This window comes from Tachypleus tridentatus, chromosome 2 (genome assembly GCF_004210375.1).
Source record: "Tachypleus tridentatus isolate NWPU-2018 chromosome 2, ASM421037v1, whole genome shotgun sequence".
NCBI classification, from domain to species: Eukaryota; Metazoa; Arthropoda; class Merostomata; order Xiphosura; family Limulidae; genus Tachypleus; species Tachypleus tridentatus.
Window position 1 is genome coordinate 103,327,009 of NC_134826.1, and position 16,780 is coordinate 103,343,788.

The 16,780-nt window shown below is 33.8% G+C and overlaps 1 protein-coding gene across 27 annotated transcripts in view; it reads left to right on the top strand.

The window, feature by feature from the left end:
- The window catches only part of LOC143244728 (RIMS-binding protein 2-like), a 196,704-nt gene that overhangs the window by 126,030 nt on the left and 53,894 nt on the right, over positions 1–16,780 (top strand). For 16 of the 27 annotated variants that reach the window (XR_013025295.1, XR_013025294.1, XM_076489897.1 and 13 more), the window contains 6 exons: positions 2,259–2,411; positions 10,426–10,560; positions 10,849–10,933; positions 12,660–12,809; positions 13,298–13,471; positions 15,172–15,270. Coding sequence is in view for 24 of the 27 variants with exons in the window: in XM_076489897.1 (XP_076346012.1) it covers positions 2,259–2,411; positions 10,426–10,560; positions 10,849–10,933; positions 12,660–12,809; positions 13,298–13,471; positions 15,172–15,270 (796 nt within the window). In the remaining 3 variants the exon portion in view is untranslated. The remainder of the gene's footprint in view (positions 1–2,258; positions 2,412–10,425; positions 10,561–10,848; positions 10,934–12,659; positions 12,810–13,297; positions 13,472–15,171; positions 15,271–16,780) is intronic. The other 11 variants (XR_013025296.1, XM_076489911.1, XM_076489907.1 and 8 more) reach the window with 3 other exon arrangements.

Here is a 16,780-nt window from a genome sequence, read left to right on the forward strand (position 1 = left end):
ACTACAAAAAAACAGAAACATTTCGCATTCACAGTTCTTATCAAACGGTAGAAAGATTATTGAACTGAAATTTGTATTCTACTAGGATAATGACCCTAAGGGTTTTGTGAAGTCCATAAAGGACTTTTTGAACAAAGAATACATTGTGGTTATGAATCAGCCATCTCACTAAAATTCCTTGGGTATTTAGAATTAAGTTACATGTCTTGAATCCCCTTTAGATGTTGTAGATTGACTTCAAGGCTATTGTACTAACATAGGAACTAAAGTATGAGTTGTATAATGGACAAAAATGTCTCCGGAAAAATACTAGTAATAGGTTTCAAGAAACACCAACAAAGAAATAAAACACACACATACATATTATAAAAGACTACGAGCCGTAAAGGAAAACAATGAACACATATAATGGTGTCCGAATATCTATAACAAAGTATGACATTAATTTTCCATATTATTGTATGCATTTTATATAATTAGTTTTTATTATTATAAAACTGTGTGATAAATATTAAAAATACTGTACTACCAAAAACATCTTTAGTACAGACGCTTCAAAATATTTTTAAATTCCTTCATCAGCGTTAGTCTTAAAAAAATTAGTTCATAATATTCTAACTCCAAAAAAACACACCAGCATCGAGCGAGTTTGCGTATTTAATCGAAAGTTTAAAAAGAACAGATTTAAACGGTAATAATAGAATTCAATGTACGATAAAACGTACAACATACACATTTAATAAATAACAGAATTGACAGGATTAGTGAATTTGTAGGATACGATATTTCTTGAAAAATATCTAGAAAAATATTGCGCTAATAAAGAGATATAGGTCGTGATTTTATTTTCGTTTTTCGAAATGTCTCATAAACTCCAGTTTGCGTTAAATAAAGTTAAGAATTAACAGTTTCAAATTTTCGGTATTTCTATTTGATACTTATTATAATTTTAAAGCTAAAATATTGACAATCATATTTAAGCCTTTCTCATATAACATTTTCTTAACAATGTTACTTGTTAAACATGTGCATACCACACATTTTATCATACATTTAATTATACTGTTATCGTTTAAATCTGTTCTTTCTAATCTTCCGATTGAATATGAAATCTCGCTCGATAATAATGTTGTTTTTTTTGTAGTTAAAATATTATCTAGTAACTTTTTGAAGATAGTTTGTTTTGGAATTTCGCGAAAAGTTACACAAGGGCTATTTGCGCTAGCCGTCCCTAATTTCGCAGAGGGAAATCATCACACACCGTCAACTCTTAGGCTAGTCTTTTACCAACGCTCCCACGGCTGAAAGAGCCATCATGTTTAGTGTGACTGGGATTCAAACCCACAACCCTCGGATCACGAGCTCTCTAACCACCTGGCCATGTCGGCCATTTTGAGATAATAACGCCGATGATTAAAGTTTAAAATTCCAAAACGTCCGTATTAAAGAATTTGTTGGTATTACCGTATTTTTAATATTATTATAAAACTTCGTTTTCCAACTGATGAATCAGTTGCAAAAACTGCCTTTATAATATATGTTTTTCAATAGAGTAATTCAAAATGATAGAAGTTACATTTTTGTGTTTTCTTGTTTTTAACTAAACACATACTTCTGCCTGCGAATGTAGCAGAAAATAAACAAACACCGAGGCAACAACGTGTTTGGCTTTGTATTGCTATTAGTGTGTAGAATTTGTTAAGACTTAATAGAATTTGAGAAGTTTTAATAGTGTTATCCATTTCTCTCAGTAACTACGATTTGCATGATAATATATTCCAGTTGTCAACAGTGTTGCTCTTCTTCAATTGATAATACTTAGGGGCTTTCAACAGTACTATATTTTATTTAATTTCTGTAGTGCATGTTAATGTATAAAAGACATTTTAATGTTGTGAAATATACAAATTGTTGTTTTATTTAATTACAAACCGTATATGTGTGTTTGTGTGCTGATAAACTTTGAATAGGTGAACGTGTATCCACAGCGGAGGGTACGGCCAATCAAAGAATGTATAAGGCACAGATTCTTATTTTAGTTTCAACTCCGGTGAAATAAAAAAGAGAGAGAGAGAGAAATCGTGAACGTATATATATATATATATATACGATGTTTTCTATTATTCAAATACTCCAGAATACAACAATATTTTATACTATTCATAGCATCAGTACACAACAATATATTTTATTATTCACGTGTTCAAATATGCAACAATATTACGTATTATTTATGTCAATATTGTTTAACTCTATAGCACATGCGAGAAGCTGCTGAGAAGCGGGAGGAATTAGATAAGGAACGTGCTGAAGCCCTCGCTGAACTTCTGAAATGCCGGGAAGAAGATCGTCTGTTTGGCCAAAATGAGGACTTCGAAAAACAACATTTGGAAGTGATAAAATCTTTAGAGGTACGTGCACTTCACGGTTTGTGAAGAAGTAAATATTATAAATTCAGTGTGCAGACAAGTTATACTACTAGCCCTGAAATACTTGCACGAGAAAGTAAACATTTAATCGTAACTTGGGTATTATTAATTGTGAAGTCATCAGTCCGTGCACTTTAGATGAAGCGTTGTGTACGCACGGTTTCCACAAACAACCGCTAGTGACTGTATTTCGAGCATGATGAACATTTCGAAGAAAGCACAACTATAAAAACATCTTGCAAATAAAGACCATTATTTAATGAATTAATTTAGCAATCTCTCCAAGCATGTTCGAGTAGCCTTATCGTGTCCTTGAAATTCAACCGTTGTTGCTGTTAGTTTACAAAATGGAAAGTAGTGCCAACTTGAGAGTTTTTTTGCCATCTTTTTTTTTACATATATATGACTTATATATTAAATTGATGTATATGAAACACAGAAGTTACTAAGTGCTAATAATACTCGATTCGCACTGCCAAATTATAGTATAATTTCCTTCTCGCAAGAGCTAATAATACAAAATTTTAGAAATTGTTGTCCGGATTTAGTCTCAGGCGATTATCTAAACTTCCGTTTAGAAACCGTAAATATTTTGATAATAAAGAAAAGTTTACGAAATTATTCAAATAACAGATAATGGTAAGCATAAAGTTTAAATGTAAGTATTAGGTTGTTCAGAAATAATTGTCGTTTTTGAACTGTGAAGTTTGGAAAAGTATAAATCAGTGTTGTAAAACATGCTTTAATCAAAGTCAGCATCATTAGCTTCAACACACTTTTGCCAACGTGTGATGATGCTGTTTATACTCTTGCTGTAGAAATCAGAGTTTCTGTGGTCAGTGAACACCCTGAAAGCTTCTTCTGCAGCTGCCTGGTTTTGAAAGCGTTTATTGTTCAAAAAGTCGTAAAAGTGTTTGAAAAATGAAAATCTGTAGTAGAAAGGTCTGTGGAATAAGGTAAATGAGACAGAAACTCGATTCCCAATTTGTTCAATTTTTGGAGCGTCATCCTTGACAGGTTTCATAACGCCGATTTTGTTAGTCTTCAGTCAGCTCATGCAGAACCCATTTATCCAACTTCTTCGTCTTTTCAATCGCATTCAGATGGTTGGTAATGCTTGACTTGCTTGAGCCTAGCATTTCTGCAAGCTCACGTACTATTGTGCGAGGGTCTGTCTCAACTGCTTCCCTTAATGTGTTGTCATCTAAGGATGGCTTCCTTATACGACCTTCGTGGTCTTCAAGACATTTATTTCCATGTCGAAACCTTTGGAACAAACGCTGAACTGTACGTCCGATAACAGATCCATGGCCGAATGCCTGGTTGATGTTCCATGTAGTTTCAGTAGCTTTTCGTCCAAGTTTGAAGTCGTAAAGGAAAATCAGACGAAAGTCTTCCTTGTCCTTGCAGCCTTGGGGATTGGGAAACTTACTCTAGGTAGAGTTAAAACAGCAAACAATTAAGACACCTCTAAGAGACCAATGTTGGATTAAACCAACCAACCAACGATAAGTTACTCAATACCAGCATTTAAATGTCATCGTGAGAATTTCAACATTTATTTCTGGACAACCTAATATCATATAATTGGTGTGCCCAAAACACTTTAGTTTCTCTAGTTTTATCAGTTACGTTTGTACGGGTTTTACATTCAAATATAATTGGAAATTAATGGAAATATTTTTGTAGCCGATTAAGGAAAAACAAGTGAGAATTCCCAATCAATAGCCGTGTCTCCTGAAATTCGTTTAGACAGGATCAGAGTAAATAGTTCTATGAGACCGTTGTTTTTATTAACTATATATTGCACCAGCAATACCATGTGTGGGACACACGTATATCCTATTCGATATTACTCATCAGGATCTCTACCAGCCCACCTTCAATTGGAAATTAATTTAGGCAGAAATAGTGTAAATTAACCTATGAGACCTTAAGTGTGTGTTAAAATACACTAATCAAGAGGATTTGATCTCCTGAATTCACAACTATATGGCCAGGTGATTAGGGCTCTTGACTCATAATCTGAGGGTCGTGGTTTTGAATCAATTCCCGTTGCACCAAACATGTTCGCCCTTTCAGCCGTGGGGGCGTTATAATATTACAATCAATCCCACTATTTGTTGGTAAAAGGGCAGCCCAAGAGTTAGCAGTGGGTGGTGATGACTAGCTGCCTTCTCTCTAGTCTTTACTGCTAAATTAGAGACGACTAGCGCAGATAGCAATCGTTTAGCTTTGCGCGAAATCTGAAAAAGAAACAAATCCACAACTGTAATTAGATCGAAAATTGATCAAGAGTTGAAGGTGCTACCAGCTAAAAGTTTGTACTTGAAGAAGAAAACAAAACAAAACAGAGCCATTCTGGGAATCGCTGCACCCTTGTTAAAAACTGTAGAAAATAAATTAAAATATGAATAATTCAATGATGTATATTTCTGTAATATTGCCGGTTTAATCCAATTTTCAGTGAAAGAAGGTTCCAAGTGGGTTACTGGTAAGTTTACGAACTTACAACTTTAAAGTCATAGGTTCAATTCACCGTAATATACAGAGAGTTAAATCAAACTGAAATACGAATACATCAGTTTTTACCGATATAATTTCTTTTACTTCTTTGTAACATGTTTTCTCTGCTTGTTTAACCTTAGAAACAAATTCAGAATCTAGATGTACGTGGATGAACAATATTACATTTCCGTTGTTTCTTCCATTGCCAAACACTGCATTAGGTACCCTAAAAAATTGGTGAATCACAGATTCTCATTAATGTTTATTATCGATGCTAACTCTAATGCAAAAGTTTGATGTTTATGTAAAAAGTAAAAATTTATAGAATAAGAGTAGGAATGATAGTGTGCCCAAGATATTTTTCTGTATGTATATGTATAGTACACAAAATAGTATTTATAGTAATAATATGTACTTTATACAGTGTGTGCACACAGTATGTGCTGCAAAGACATTATACCAGTGGTTCTTAACTTGGGCTCAGTTGAACCCCGTGTGTCCGTTTCGTTCACCACACTCGTATGATTCGTGACGTCATGCTCCACTTGGCTATCATTGGCTGCGGCTAATCACATCACATCACTTGGCCTTAATATCTGCTGCAGGGAACTTCGTGCGCTTAGCAGTCGACTTGTGATTGTAGTAATTGTGCATCATTTGTGATTTTTTTCCTAATCTTTCAATCCCTTCATACTAACTATGTCGAGCAAATACAGAAAGTGGTCGGATGAATACATGCAACATGGATTTACGTGTATAACGGAACATGATGGGAGTCAGCGTCCTCAATGCATGATTTGCAATACCAAGTTGAGCAATTCTAGTCTAGCACCGGCAAAACTAAGAGAACACTCCCTAAAGATGCATGGGGATGGGAAATACAAGAACACAACGCTTGCTGAATTCAAGGTGAAGAGAGCCAGATTCGATGAAAAGGCTACTTTGCCTGTTCTCGGCTTTGTACCCATCGACAAACCGATCCTCACAGCATCGTACGAAGTAGCATACTTGATCGCAAAGCAGGACAAACCACACATTATTGGTGAAGCACTCGTAAAACCAGCTGCATTGAAGATGGCGAATATCATGCTGGGAAAAGCTGCTGAAAATAAGTTATCCCAAATTCCTCTTTTAAATGACACCATCAGCAGCAGAATAGATGACATGAGCAATGACATCTTGGCTTAAGTAGTTGCAAATATGATTTCAAGCCCAGCAAAATTCAGCCTTCAACTCGACGAGACCACCAACATTTCCAATCTAAGCCAGCTTGTTTTATTCGTGCGCTATGTGAAGAACGACGAGATAAAATATTTTTTATTTTGTAAGCCTCTTACAGTAAGAACTAAGGCAGCCGACGTGAAGAAACTTGTGGATAACTTCTTCAAAGACAACGATCTTTTGTGGGATATGGTTTCTGCAGTTTGTTCAAACGGAGCTCCAGTCATGCTGTGACGAAACTCTGGTTTTGGTGCGCTGGTGAAAGCCGATGCACCACACATCATTGTAACGCACTGTGTTCTGCACAGGCATGCGTTGACAACAAAAACCTTGCCTTCAAAACTGGCAGAAGTATTAAAAATTGTAGTGGAATGTGTGAACTTTGTGCAAAATAGTGCCCTGAAGTACCGCATCTTCAAAGAGCTGTGTAATGAAATGGGCTCTGAATTCGAGGTATTTCTGTACCATTCTAACGTTCGGTAGTTTTCCCGGGGAAAGGTCCTGAACTGTGTTTTTGCCATGTGTGTGGAATTAGCCCTGTTTTGCGAGAGTACCAACATTGTCATGCAGAATGCTTCGAAAAATCTGAGTTTATTCTCATTTTGGTGTATATGGCCGAAATCTTCAATGCTCTCAATCATCTCAATCAACAGATGCAGGGCGGTGGAGTTAACATCATCGAAGCGGAAGAAAACCTGAAGGCTTTTCAAAGAAAGCTACCGTTATGGAAGTGACGAACAGAGAATGATAACTTTGCAAACTTTCCCCTGCTGGACGACTGTGTAAGTAAGATCGAAGATGTGTCTGAAATCGGAGACATTTCTGAACCCGGGGAACTGAAGCAAGCAATTTCCATAGACTTAGATGAGCTCGCAAAGTTTCTCGATGGATACTTCCCCACCAGAGAGTCATATCCAGCATGGGTGAGACAGCCGTTCACGTTTAGTGTTGCGAGAGCAAATATCAATGATGAATACCTCGACGAAATCATTGAACTTCAGCAGAGCCAGGTTCAACAGCAACTTTTCAGAACAACAACTCTCTCAACGTTTTGGTGTCACCAAATCGTAGCGTACCCTCTTATTGCTGATAAAGCCCTTGAGATACTCATATCGTTTGTTACAACGTATCTTTGCGAGGAATCCTTTTCGAGGATGGTACACATAAAAACGAAGAAAAGGAAGATACTTTGTTGCGAAAATGACATGAGAGTGGCACTTGCCAAGGTGAAGCTGCGCATTTCTGAACTTGTCTCTGAAAGGTAATAGCAAAAGTCACGTTGATTTGCAGTAAATATTCATTGACTTATGTTTTTGTTTTTGTGTGAAATTCGTGTTTTGTTGGTTTTGTTCTTTTAACACAGTGATATTGTGTGCAACTGATGCATGGTTCATTTCGTCCACTAATAAAATATCTACTTATGATTTGAATTTGAAAAAAATCATATTTTATTTTTCCAATTAAGAAGGGTTCAGTGAATGCAAGTACGAAACTTCCGGAGTTCAGTACCTCCAACAAGATTAAGAACCACTGCATTATACAAAGGACAAGTTAACAATAATTAACAGCCCTACCAAGTCACTCAGAGTTTTCTCTGCCATGGTGTTACAGAGCTTGTTTTTTTCACTGCGGAGAAGGAGCAATCACAAGAACAAGATGCGACTGGCAGTTTCAGAATCAAGTAATAAAGATAGCTTAATTTGAATACATCCTTATGAGCCCTTCTTTTATTGTATGCAGGTAAATTTGGTGAATTTCTTTTAGTTTGAGCAATTGGACAACTTCTGCAACTAATTGAGTAAATAATTTGTATTCATAAACCAGAAGTTCACAGTTGATGTTGGCTTTGTACAAATCTGCCAAAACATTCAACAAAACCCCAGAGCATTCAGCATCAAATCCAATACTTCATGAACGTACTTGGCTTAGTAACAATCGTCGTTAATTTATATGACTGAAGTTTTAAAGTATGGATCCAATGTACAGAAACCTTTCTAGCGGGAGGTTTTGAGAAGTGACGTGATTTACTTTCAGGTGTTGTAAAATGGTGGTTAAAAAATTTCATTATTAGTTCTGAAGCTAACACTTGATATGTTGGTATTGTAGTGATCATCTACAAGCCACTTGACTCCACCCACAGTGACCACGTAGAGACAAAATTCAAAGTCTACAGCTTTAAAAAAGAATGAAGTTTCATTGTCAGTTTTACAATCAAACCTACCACTATGCACAATAGATTCTAATGTAGACTTCAAAAGAGTAATTATTCTGAGAAGTACAGCCCAATTTTCAGCTCGGTGTGACCAGTTTGCTGTGCTCAATGTTGTGGTGTGCCAGTTCTTTAGGTTGCAGATACTGTTGAATACTCTTCAAGACCATGACACTTTGTGCTGCTCTTAAGGGATGCTCTAAAGAAATATTTTGTTCTTTGTACATATGACTAAAATTACTAAATTTATGTGAAGTACGAAGCATTGCACGTAATACATTTAGATCCAGATATTTTACGTGTCTGTTGTCTAAGATAATGGCCAGATATAGGTTACAGCTACTATATTCTAGGTCACAAAGATTATCAAGTGAAAGATCATGCATTTCAAAATGATTCTGGCGTTGACTAGCATTCCTGCTATTTCTTCTGCCTTCATAACAGAGCACACTACCATATCTAATAAACAACTCCATTTACAGTCATTCTCGGGTCCCAGGCAAGATACAAAGAGTGGGACCCATCACAGAGATCTACAATGAAATGATGTGAAAATAAATAATAATTGTAAACAACATTTTTTGTACAAGCAAACCTACTTTATAAATGCATAGATTTTAATTGACAAACAAAATAAAAAATGGGGCATTGATCAGTTAAGAGATTTTAAGGGGAGGAAGCACATGGATAAATAGAGTGAATAAACAAATATAAATATGAAGGCGATAAAATAAAATAAAAATCACCTTTAAAAACTATGGTAATAAGTAACTAAATTGGTAGCATTTTAAGCAAACACTTCTTTCAAATCAGAAACAAACCTATCGGTTAATGAAAATTACAGGAACCTTTTGAAATGTAAAAAAACAAAAAAAAAAAAAAACAGAATGCAATGAGAGATGGAAATTCGAGAATTAAACAATACAGTAAAATTAGCTTTATGCTGGTGATTAAAAAACAAAATTAAAATTATTAGAAATATAAAACAACTTTACATAGCGAAGACAGAAATAACTTGCACATTTTAAAATAATAAAAGAAATATAGGCCCAGCATGTCCTAGCGCGTAAGGCGTGCGACTCGTAATCCGAGGGTCGCGGGTTCGCGCCCGCATCGCGCCAAACATGCTCGCCCTCCCAGCCGTGGGGGCGTTATAATGTGACGGTCAATCCCACTATTCGTTGGTAAAAGAGTAGCCCAAGAGTTGGCGGTGGGTGGTGATGACTAGCTGCCTTCCCTCTAGTCTTACACTGCTAAATTAGGGACGGCTAGCACAGATAGCCCTGGAGTAGCTTTGTGCGAAATTCCAAAACAAACAAACTGTTCCAAGCTTCAAGTGATTGACATGAAATGTCATGCCTCTACTGCATCCTTTCTGGTTTCTGGAAATAATATTCTCTTTTATTGTTTTCTAAAAATAATGTTTACAGGGGTATTTAATATTGGTTGGGTTGTCATCAACCTTTGAAGAACATATGGAACTGATTCTGGTGTATGGGTATCCTAACCTTTATGGTATGACTTTTTTTAACATGAAGTGTTTTTCACATGCTTAAATAATCTGAAGAGTTGAAGTATAGAATTACAACAGTATTTTGCTGTTGTGGAATAGTGAAATCAAAAATAAAAGTAAGGGAAAAAACACCACAAAAAAGGATAACATCAAACAGGTGTTTTAATATTCATGAATTTCAGGCTGGGATATCCTTTCTTTGAAATCACTAGATGAAGGGTTTCTCAGGAATATTAAAACATCTATTTAACTTTTGACATTTTTGTTGTATGAGTTTTCTTGGTTTGTTTTTAGTGGAATTACAACAGTTTAATGAACATAAATTATACTGCATGTTCTCATTGTTTCTAGCAGAAATAATAAGATAAATTTACTTAAAGTGCATAAGATTAAACAGTAAAAAAAAGTAAAAAAAAATATGAGCCACAATACTCATGTAAGAGCAGTTAAACTGTTTTCATTGAGTGATGTAACCATAGTTTATGTAAATATTTGTTGTAATGGTAATTAATGGAAACTATTCTGTATACTTTCTTGTGCCATAGTCAAAAGTTCGAGAACTCCAAAAGAAATGTGAACTCCAGAATGTTCTCCATGAAGAGCTTCTTCTGGAGATGGCTACTCTCTATCAGTCGCAGGAGAAGTGGACTTGGAATAAACACAGGTCTCATTCAGCTGATGTAAGCCAAAACATAATCCACAAACCTTATTATTTTATAATTTATGTTTTTTTTAAAGCATGACAAAGTTCTCTTTAAGCCACTGTGTTTCATGAAATAAATTCAAGAAAAGTTTTCAAAATGAGAAGAATTATCAAAACAATGCTATACATAGAATCTAAATGTTATTTTATTGTTTGAGGGATAGGAAAGGAGTTTTGAAATAGACTAGTGCTTTCATTTTGATGAGTTTTAGAAATGTAAGGGATATTCAGGACAATTTTCAGCTTTTATTTCTTGTCTTTTCAGATTTCACAAGGTAAGGAGCAACATTCTGTTCAAGAAGTGGACAGGATATTGGCAAGTATGGGGACTCTGATGTCCAGTACATGTGGTCAGTACTTTTCATCAGTTTCTTATCTTCCAGTATCTTAAACTTTTTTAATAATCTCTTCCATTCACACACCATGTTGAGCTTCTGTCTCATACTACATGTATTTGGAATAGCTCTTCAGTAGTAACTTACTTAACCACTAAAGGTAAACTTTATAACTACACTGGTGTGTTAAAGTAATAACTGTTTCATTGATATGGTATTACAAAATTTCATATTCTGATTAATCAGGTGACCTATTTAGAAGTCAAGTTACTGACAAATACCATATACATTTTTAAATAATAGTGACCTATTTAAACTTTTCTCGTTTTTATGTTAACAATATCAAACATAATTAACAATTATAATCTTTTGAGTATTATTGCACTAAACCAAAAATATCATAACCATCATTTGTTAATTGAATAATATCAATAGTTTCATATATTATCTTTCCAACATTTATGCACTAATCCAATTATCACTAGAAACATACAACAATGGAATGGACTCAACCAAGAATATCATAAACCATAGTTCCTTAACTGAACAATATTAACAACTAATTTATCTTTTCAAGAATGGTGTTCTCAACCAAAAATATCATGGCGTAGTTTGTTAATTCAATAATAGGAACAATGGTATCACTCTAAGAGTACATTCAACCAAATGTATCATAGTCTTAGTTTGTTAGTAAAAAAATATCAAAAGTTACTTATAATTTCCAAAATTTTGCACTGAGTTGAAAGTATCACAACAATAGTCTATTAATTCAATAATGATATCACTCTAGGAGTGCACTCAACTATAAATACCATAGCCACAGTTCTTTAATTGGAAACTATCAACAGTTACTTATCTTCTCAAGAAAGGTTCACTAAATCCAAATTATCACAACCATAGTTCATTGTTCCAACAATGAATGGTATCATTCTGTGAGTCCACTAAACCAAAAGTATTACTGTAATAATTAATAACAATAGTTAAGTATATCAACAAGAGTTAATGATTTGTGTAGTTATATATTACAGCTGGAACACCATTACAAAAGTCTATCAGAAATCATATCTTGCTCAGTTTTTGTTTCTTTGTGTGTAAGAAAACTATCAAACAACTGTTGCACAGTTAGCTTCAGTTATGAATAATTGTGTAAATTAGCTCTCACAACTTTTATCTGTAAAATAACTCATGTTATATAGAAAGTGTTTACATGGACTCTTTGATATAGCTGGGATAAACATATTTGTATTATTTGAGAAGTGTTACTTATGTTAAGGTCAATAACAATACAAATATCACCACTAATTTGTTTAGTTAATCATTGTTAAAAATAATTTACAATTCCATAATGGTGTTATGTTATTGCTTAATCAGCATGTTAATTGTTCATATGTTATTAACTAAATAAAACAGAATTAAAAGTTATGCAAGAAGTAATGAATTACTTTTTATAAAATGTTGGTCACAAGCACATTTTACTAAAGAAATTGGATTTTCTAATATTTATTTTTAATTTTAATAGATGTTTGGTTTCTCCTGTTATACATCATTGATCTCATTATGTTTTGCTTTTTTATGTTTTAATAATTTTATTGTATGCATTATTTTAATATTACTTTATTATTGTTTAGTTCTGTATTAGTATTTTAAGGTATAACTGCAGGACCATTTTCATCAGATGTTACACTGCCCTCTCTGACAATCACTTCAGAAAGTAACTTAGCAACCTCCTTATCTTCATTAGTGAAATCAGACAACTTGCCCCTTTCATCCTCATCTCTAACAACTCCAATCACATTAGACTCTACTTCAAGGAAAATTGAAAGGATTCTCCAGTGTATTGAGCAGGATAACAAACTGCTGGCTGAGCTAGACAAGCCTACAAAAATATTCGGTAAGTTAAAACAACTAATCAAAATAAGTTTAAAAGTCTGTTAATATATATAGGCCTCAACTGAGATAAATCAATGGTAAGTCTTATTGCCTCAAAGTTAAGGTAAATCATTGATTGGTCTGACTGCCCCTAAGCTGAGATAAATTAGTAGTCAATCTGATGAAACTAAAGTTTTAGATGATACCCCTTTATATGGATTTTGAGATTCACTTAGGAATATGTGGAACCATCTTTCAGTTATTTTGTCAAAAGTTTAAGGACTAAACAACACACAACAATTAGCATTAACAACTTAACATACTATATATTGTTGAACAGAAGCATATGAATTGCATGTTTTGAAATCCTGGTGATAGAAATTTTGTTTTGTTGTCTTATGAAGAGAAATAATATTTTTTTACCCCCTTCTAATAAAATTCCAAAATCAGCAAGGAGGATCTAGAAACTAGAGATGGGAATAACTACAAATGATTATTAATGCTTTTTAGATAAAGAAAAAGGTGTAAGAAATGTATTTACACTCATAACAAGCTTTATCACCATGGCAACAGCATCTGTTCCTGGTTCTCCTGTTTTCTCTGAGTCATATGAGAGGCTGAGAGCATACACTGAAGGGGAGGCAAAACTTAAAGAAGAACTTTCTCAGTTTGCTTCCAAGCTAAGTAAGTAAACAGATCAAATGTCTTTATTTTTAAAGCTAGTCTATCTTGTTTTAGTTAATTAAGTTAAAAATACCAAAGACTCATATTAATTGATGACCTATGTGTGTGTGTGTGTATACATACACATATAGATGATCATACATGTATTATTAAGGAAATTTGAAACAGTACATAACTTATTATTAATAACAAGGTATTCTTGGAGAAATCAAGATCCTTGTACTGAAATGCAGAATTTATCATATTTTAATCCATTATTTTATATGTATGTACCCTTGTAAGCTTATCCTATGCGGGATGTGAAAGAAGTATCATCTGTGACTGAAATAATAGTACATGAAATTTTCTTCTGTCCTCCTAGTGTTTTGTCTAGTAGATTACGTGCAAAACCACACTTAGATTTGGATTTATCTTTATGAAATTTTCTTCTGTCCTCCTATTGTTTTGTCTAGTAGATTACGTGCAAAACCACACTTAGATTTGGATTTATCTTTATGAAATTTTCTTCTGTCCTCCTAGTGTTTTGTCTAGTAGATTACGTGCAAAACCACACTTAGATTTGGATTTATCTTTATGAAATTTTCTTCTGTCCTCCTAGTGTTTTGTCTAGTATATTACGTGCAAAACCACACTTAGATTTGGATTTATCTTTATGTATTGTATATTGCTACTTTAAAATGTACCTACATTAAAATATTTTTGTATGAATAAGGTTGTGAATTTGGTGCACTTGGCCCCAGTATGACAAGTATTGAGGAGAACATTTACTCTGTTTTCATATTTTGCTTAATTTGTTATGTAATTATGCTGTTAGTGGTATGACAATTGAGTTGTTACAGAAGGGAATTCCAACATTTGAGTTATCTCATGCTTATCACGTGAAGAACAGATAAGGAAGAAAACCTCAATAGGTGAGTTATCTCATGATTACCATATAATGGGTTGACGTGGAATTCCAAAAAATGAGTTATCTCATGATTATCACCTAAAAGATTGATATGGGAGGGAACTCCAACAAGTGAGTTATCTTGTAATTACCATATAAAGGATTGATATAGAAGAGGCCTCCAACAGGTGAGCTGTCTTGTGATTAACACATGAAGAATTGATATGGAAGGGAGTTTCAACAGGTGGATTATCAGATGATTACCATGTGAAGAGTTGATATGGAAGAAAACTCCAAAAGGTGAATTATCTTGCATGAAGAGTTGATATGGAAAAGAACTCCAACAGGTGATTTATTTGCTGATCATTGCGTTGAAGAGTTGATATGGAAGAGAACTCCAACAGGTAAGTTGTCTGTTGATTATCACATGAAAAGTTAATGTGAAAGAGAACTCCAATGGGTGAGTTATCTGCTGATTATCACAGAAGAGTTGATAAAGAAGAGAAATGCAGCAGGTGAGTTATGTCATGATTACCTTTTGAAAAGTTAATGCAGAAGGAAGCTTCAACTGATGAATTATTTCACTACCATAAAAAACGTGGATATAGAAGGGAATTTTAACAGGTGAGTTACCTCATGATTACCACATTAAGAGTTGGTGCAGAAGGAAACTTCAACTCCTGAGTTATTTGTGATTACCATATGGGTATGTTGTGTGACAGTTTGAAGATTAATAACTTTGCAGTTGTGTGTCTCTTTCTATCTCTGAAATTTTTTTCTCTTTCTGCCTTTTTTATTTGCTGCCTATGGATAGAACCTTCTTTCTCTTCTCCTGCTATTGATCAACTACTGCTTGAACCTCAAAAGTCCAAACAAATGTACTCACAACTAGTTAGGTACAGGGGGGTCAGGAGTAAGTATACCTCTGCAAACTAATATATTTTCTGTTAGATTGTGTTTATGGTTTTATTGCTCTCTTTTTCTCAGGTGCTGGTAATATGTTACATTCATACAATCAGCCCTTTTATAGCAACTGAAATGATTTGTTAAAATATTTGCATATGCATTTACCACAAATTATTTAATCAACATCAGGTCATCTTGAATATTTCCTTTGCAGCACAGTAAGAAATAGTTGCTTGGGGAACTCAAATATTATGTAGTAATACTGACTATGATATATATGTATGTATTTTTTTATCTGAAATATAAGAGAGCATAATTTTAGAAAAATTGCTTGTGTTCTTTGCTACATTTAAGAGAAAAAATATATTTATAAAAATAATATTTTGTATTTGTTACAAAAGATGGGTGCTATATTTTGGGGTATAAAATGGCCCACTGCATTACACAAAAACAATTTGATAGAAATACAGTATTAGTGGTTAATATGCTAACAACTAGTGTGAGGACATATGAAGACATATACATTAATCAGTATATATTTTCTGTGTTAATTACTTCTCAGTTAGCTATAAAAATTATGTCTTTGTTATCAAATCTGATAATATATATATATGTATGTGTGTATCAGCCTCTTTTGTAATAGACAAAAGCATATATGTGATTTCATTTCACTGTCCTCACCTCTCTAATAAAGCATGCATGCAAAATATTAGTATGTATTACTTTTACAATTACAATATTCATTGAGATGTGTAGTCATGTCCAATTGCACCAAATACATGTTGCTTGTATGTTGTTGGGAGAGGCAAGTGTGCTCTGGATGTAAACTTAACTGGAAAAAAACAATACTGAGCTCTTTATGTGTGATCTTGCACATATCCCTTAGTATAGATACATTTAGTGTCATGATCTACTATCAAATCTTGCAGTTTATACACTTAAGGTCTCCTGAAAATTCAAACATGCATAAAGTCCTCTGAGCATTGCGGAGTTGAAGCTTGCCACATATCAGAGTCTCCACATGCACAACTTTCATCGCTCCACAGAGGACCATTTGCTAGTTTCAGGGTGACAGCAGCATGTACATCTATAAAATGGATTTTTTACAGATGGGTTTCAAAATATTTACATAAGGATATAACTTGTGTGCATCTTATTACATTTGTTGTTATAGTTGTACAGATCCAGATCTATTTTCTTGATCATTTAAGATCCTTGATAATATCCATTCTTAAAACAATTATAGTAATGTGATACTTAAAAAAAAAGATAATTTTGACAGTAAAATGAACTGGGAATGGAGTGGAGGATTGACATTGTTATATAACAGTAAGTTTACCATGTCACAGATGAGTATTATAATTCCAGCTATTCATAAATTGTTTTCTAGATTCAGTGTCTGTAGAAGTTATAGCTTTATTAGATATCAATATTTATTTTACTTTCTTGTTTGTATTTTTATTTACCTCTGATGAGTGTCATAATTTTACTTGACTTATTTGATCATAATCTGGATC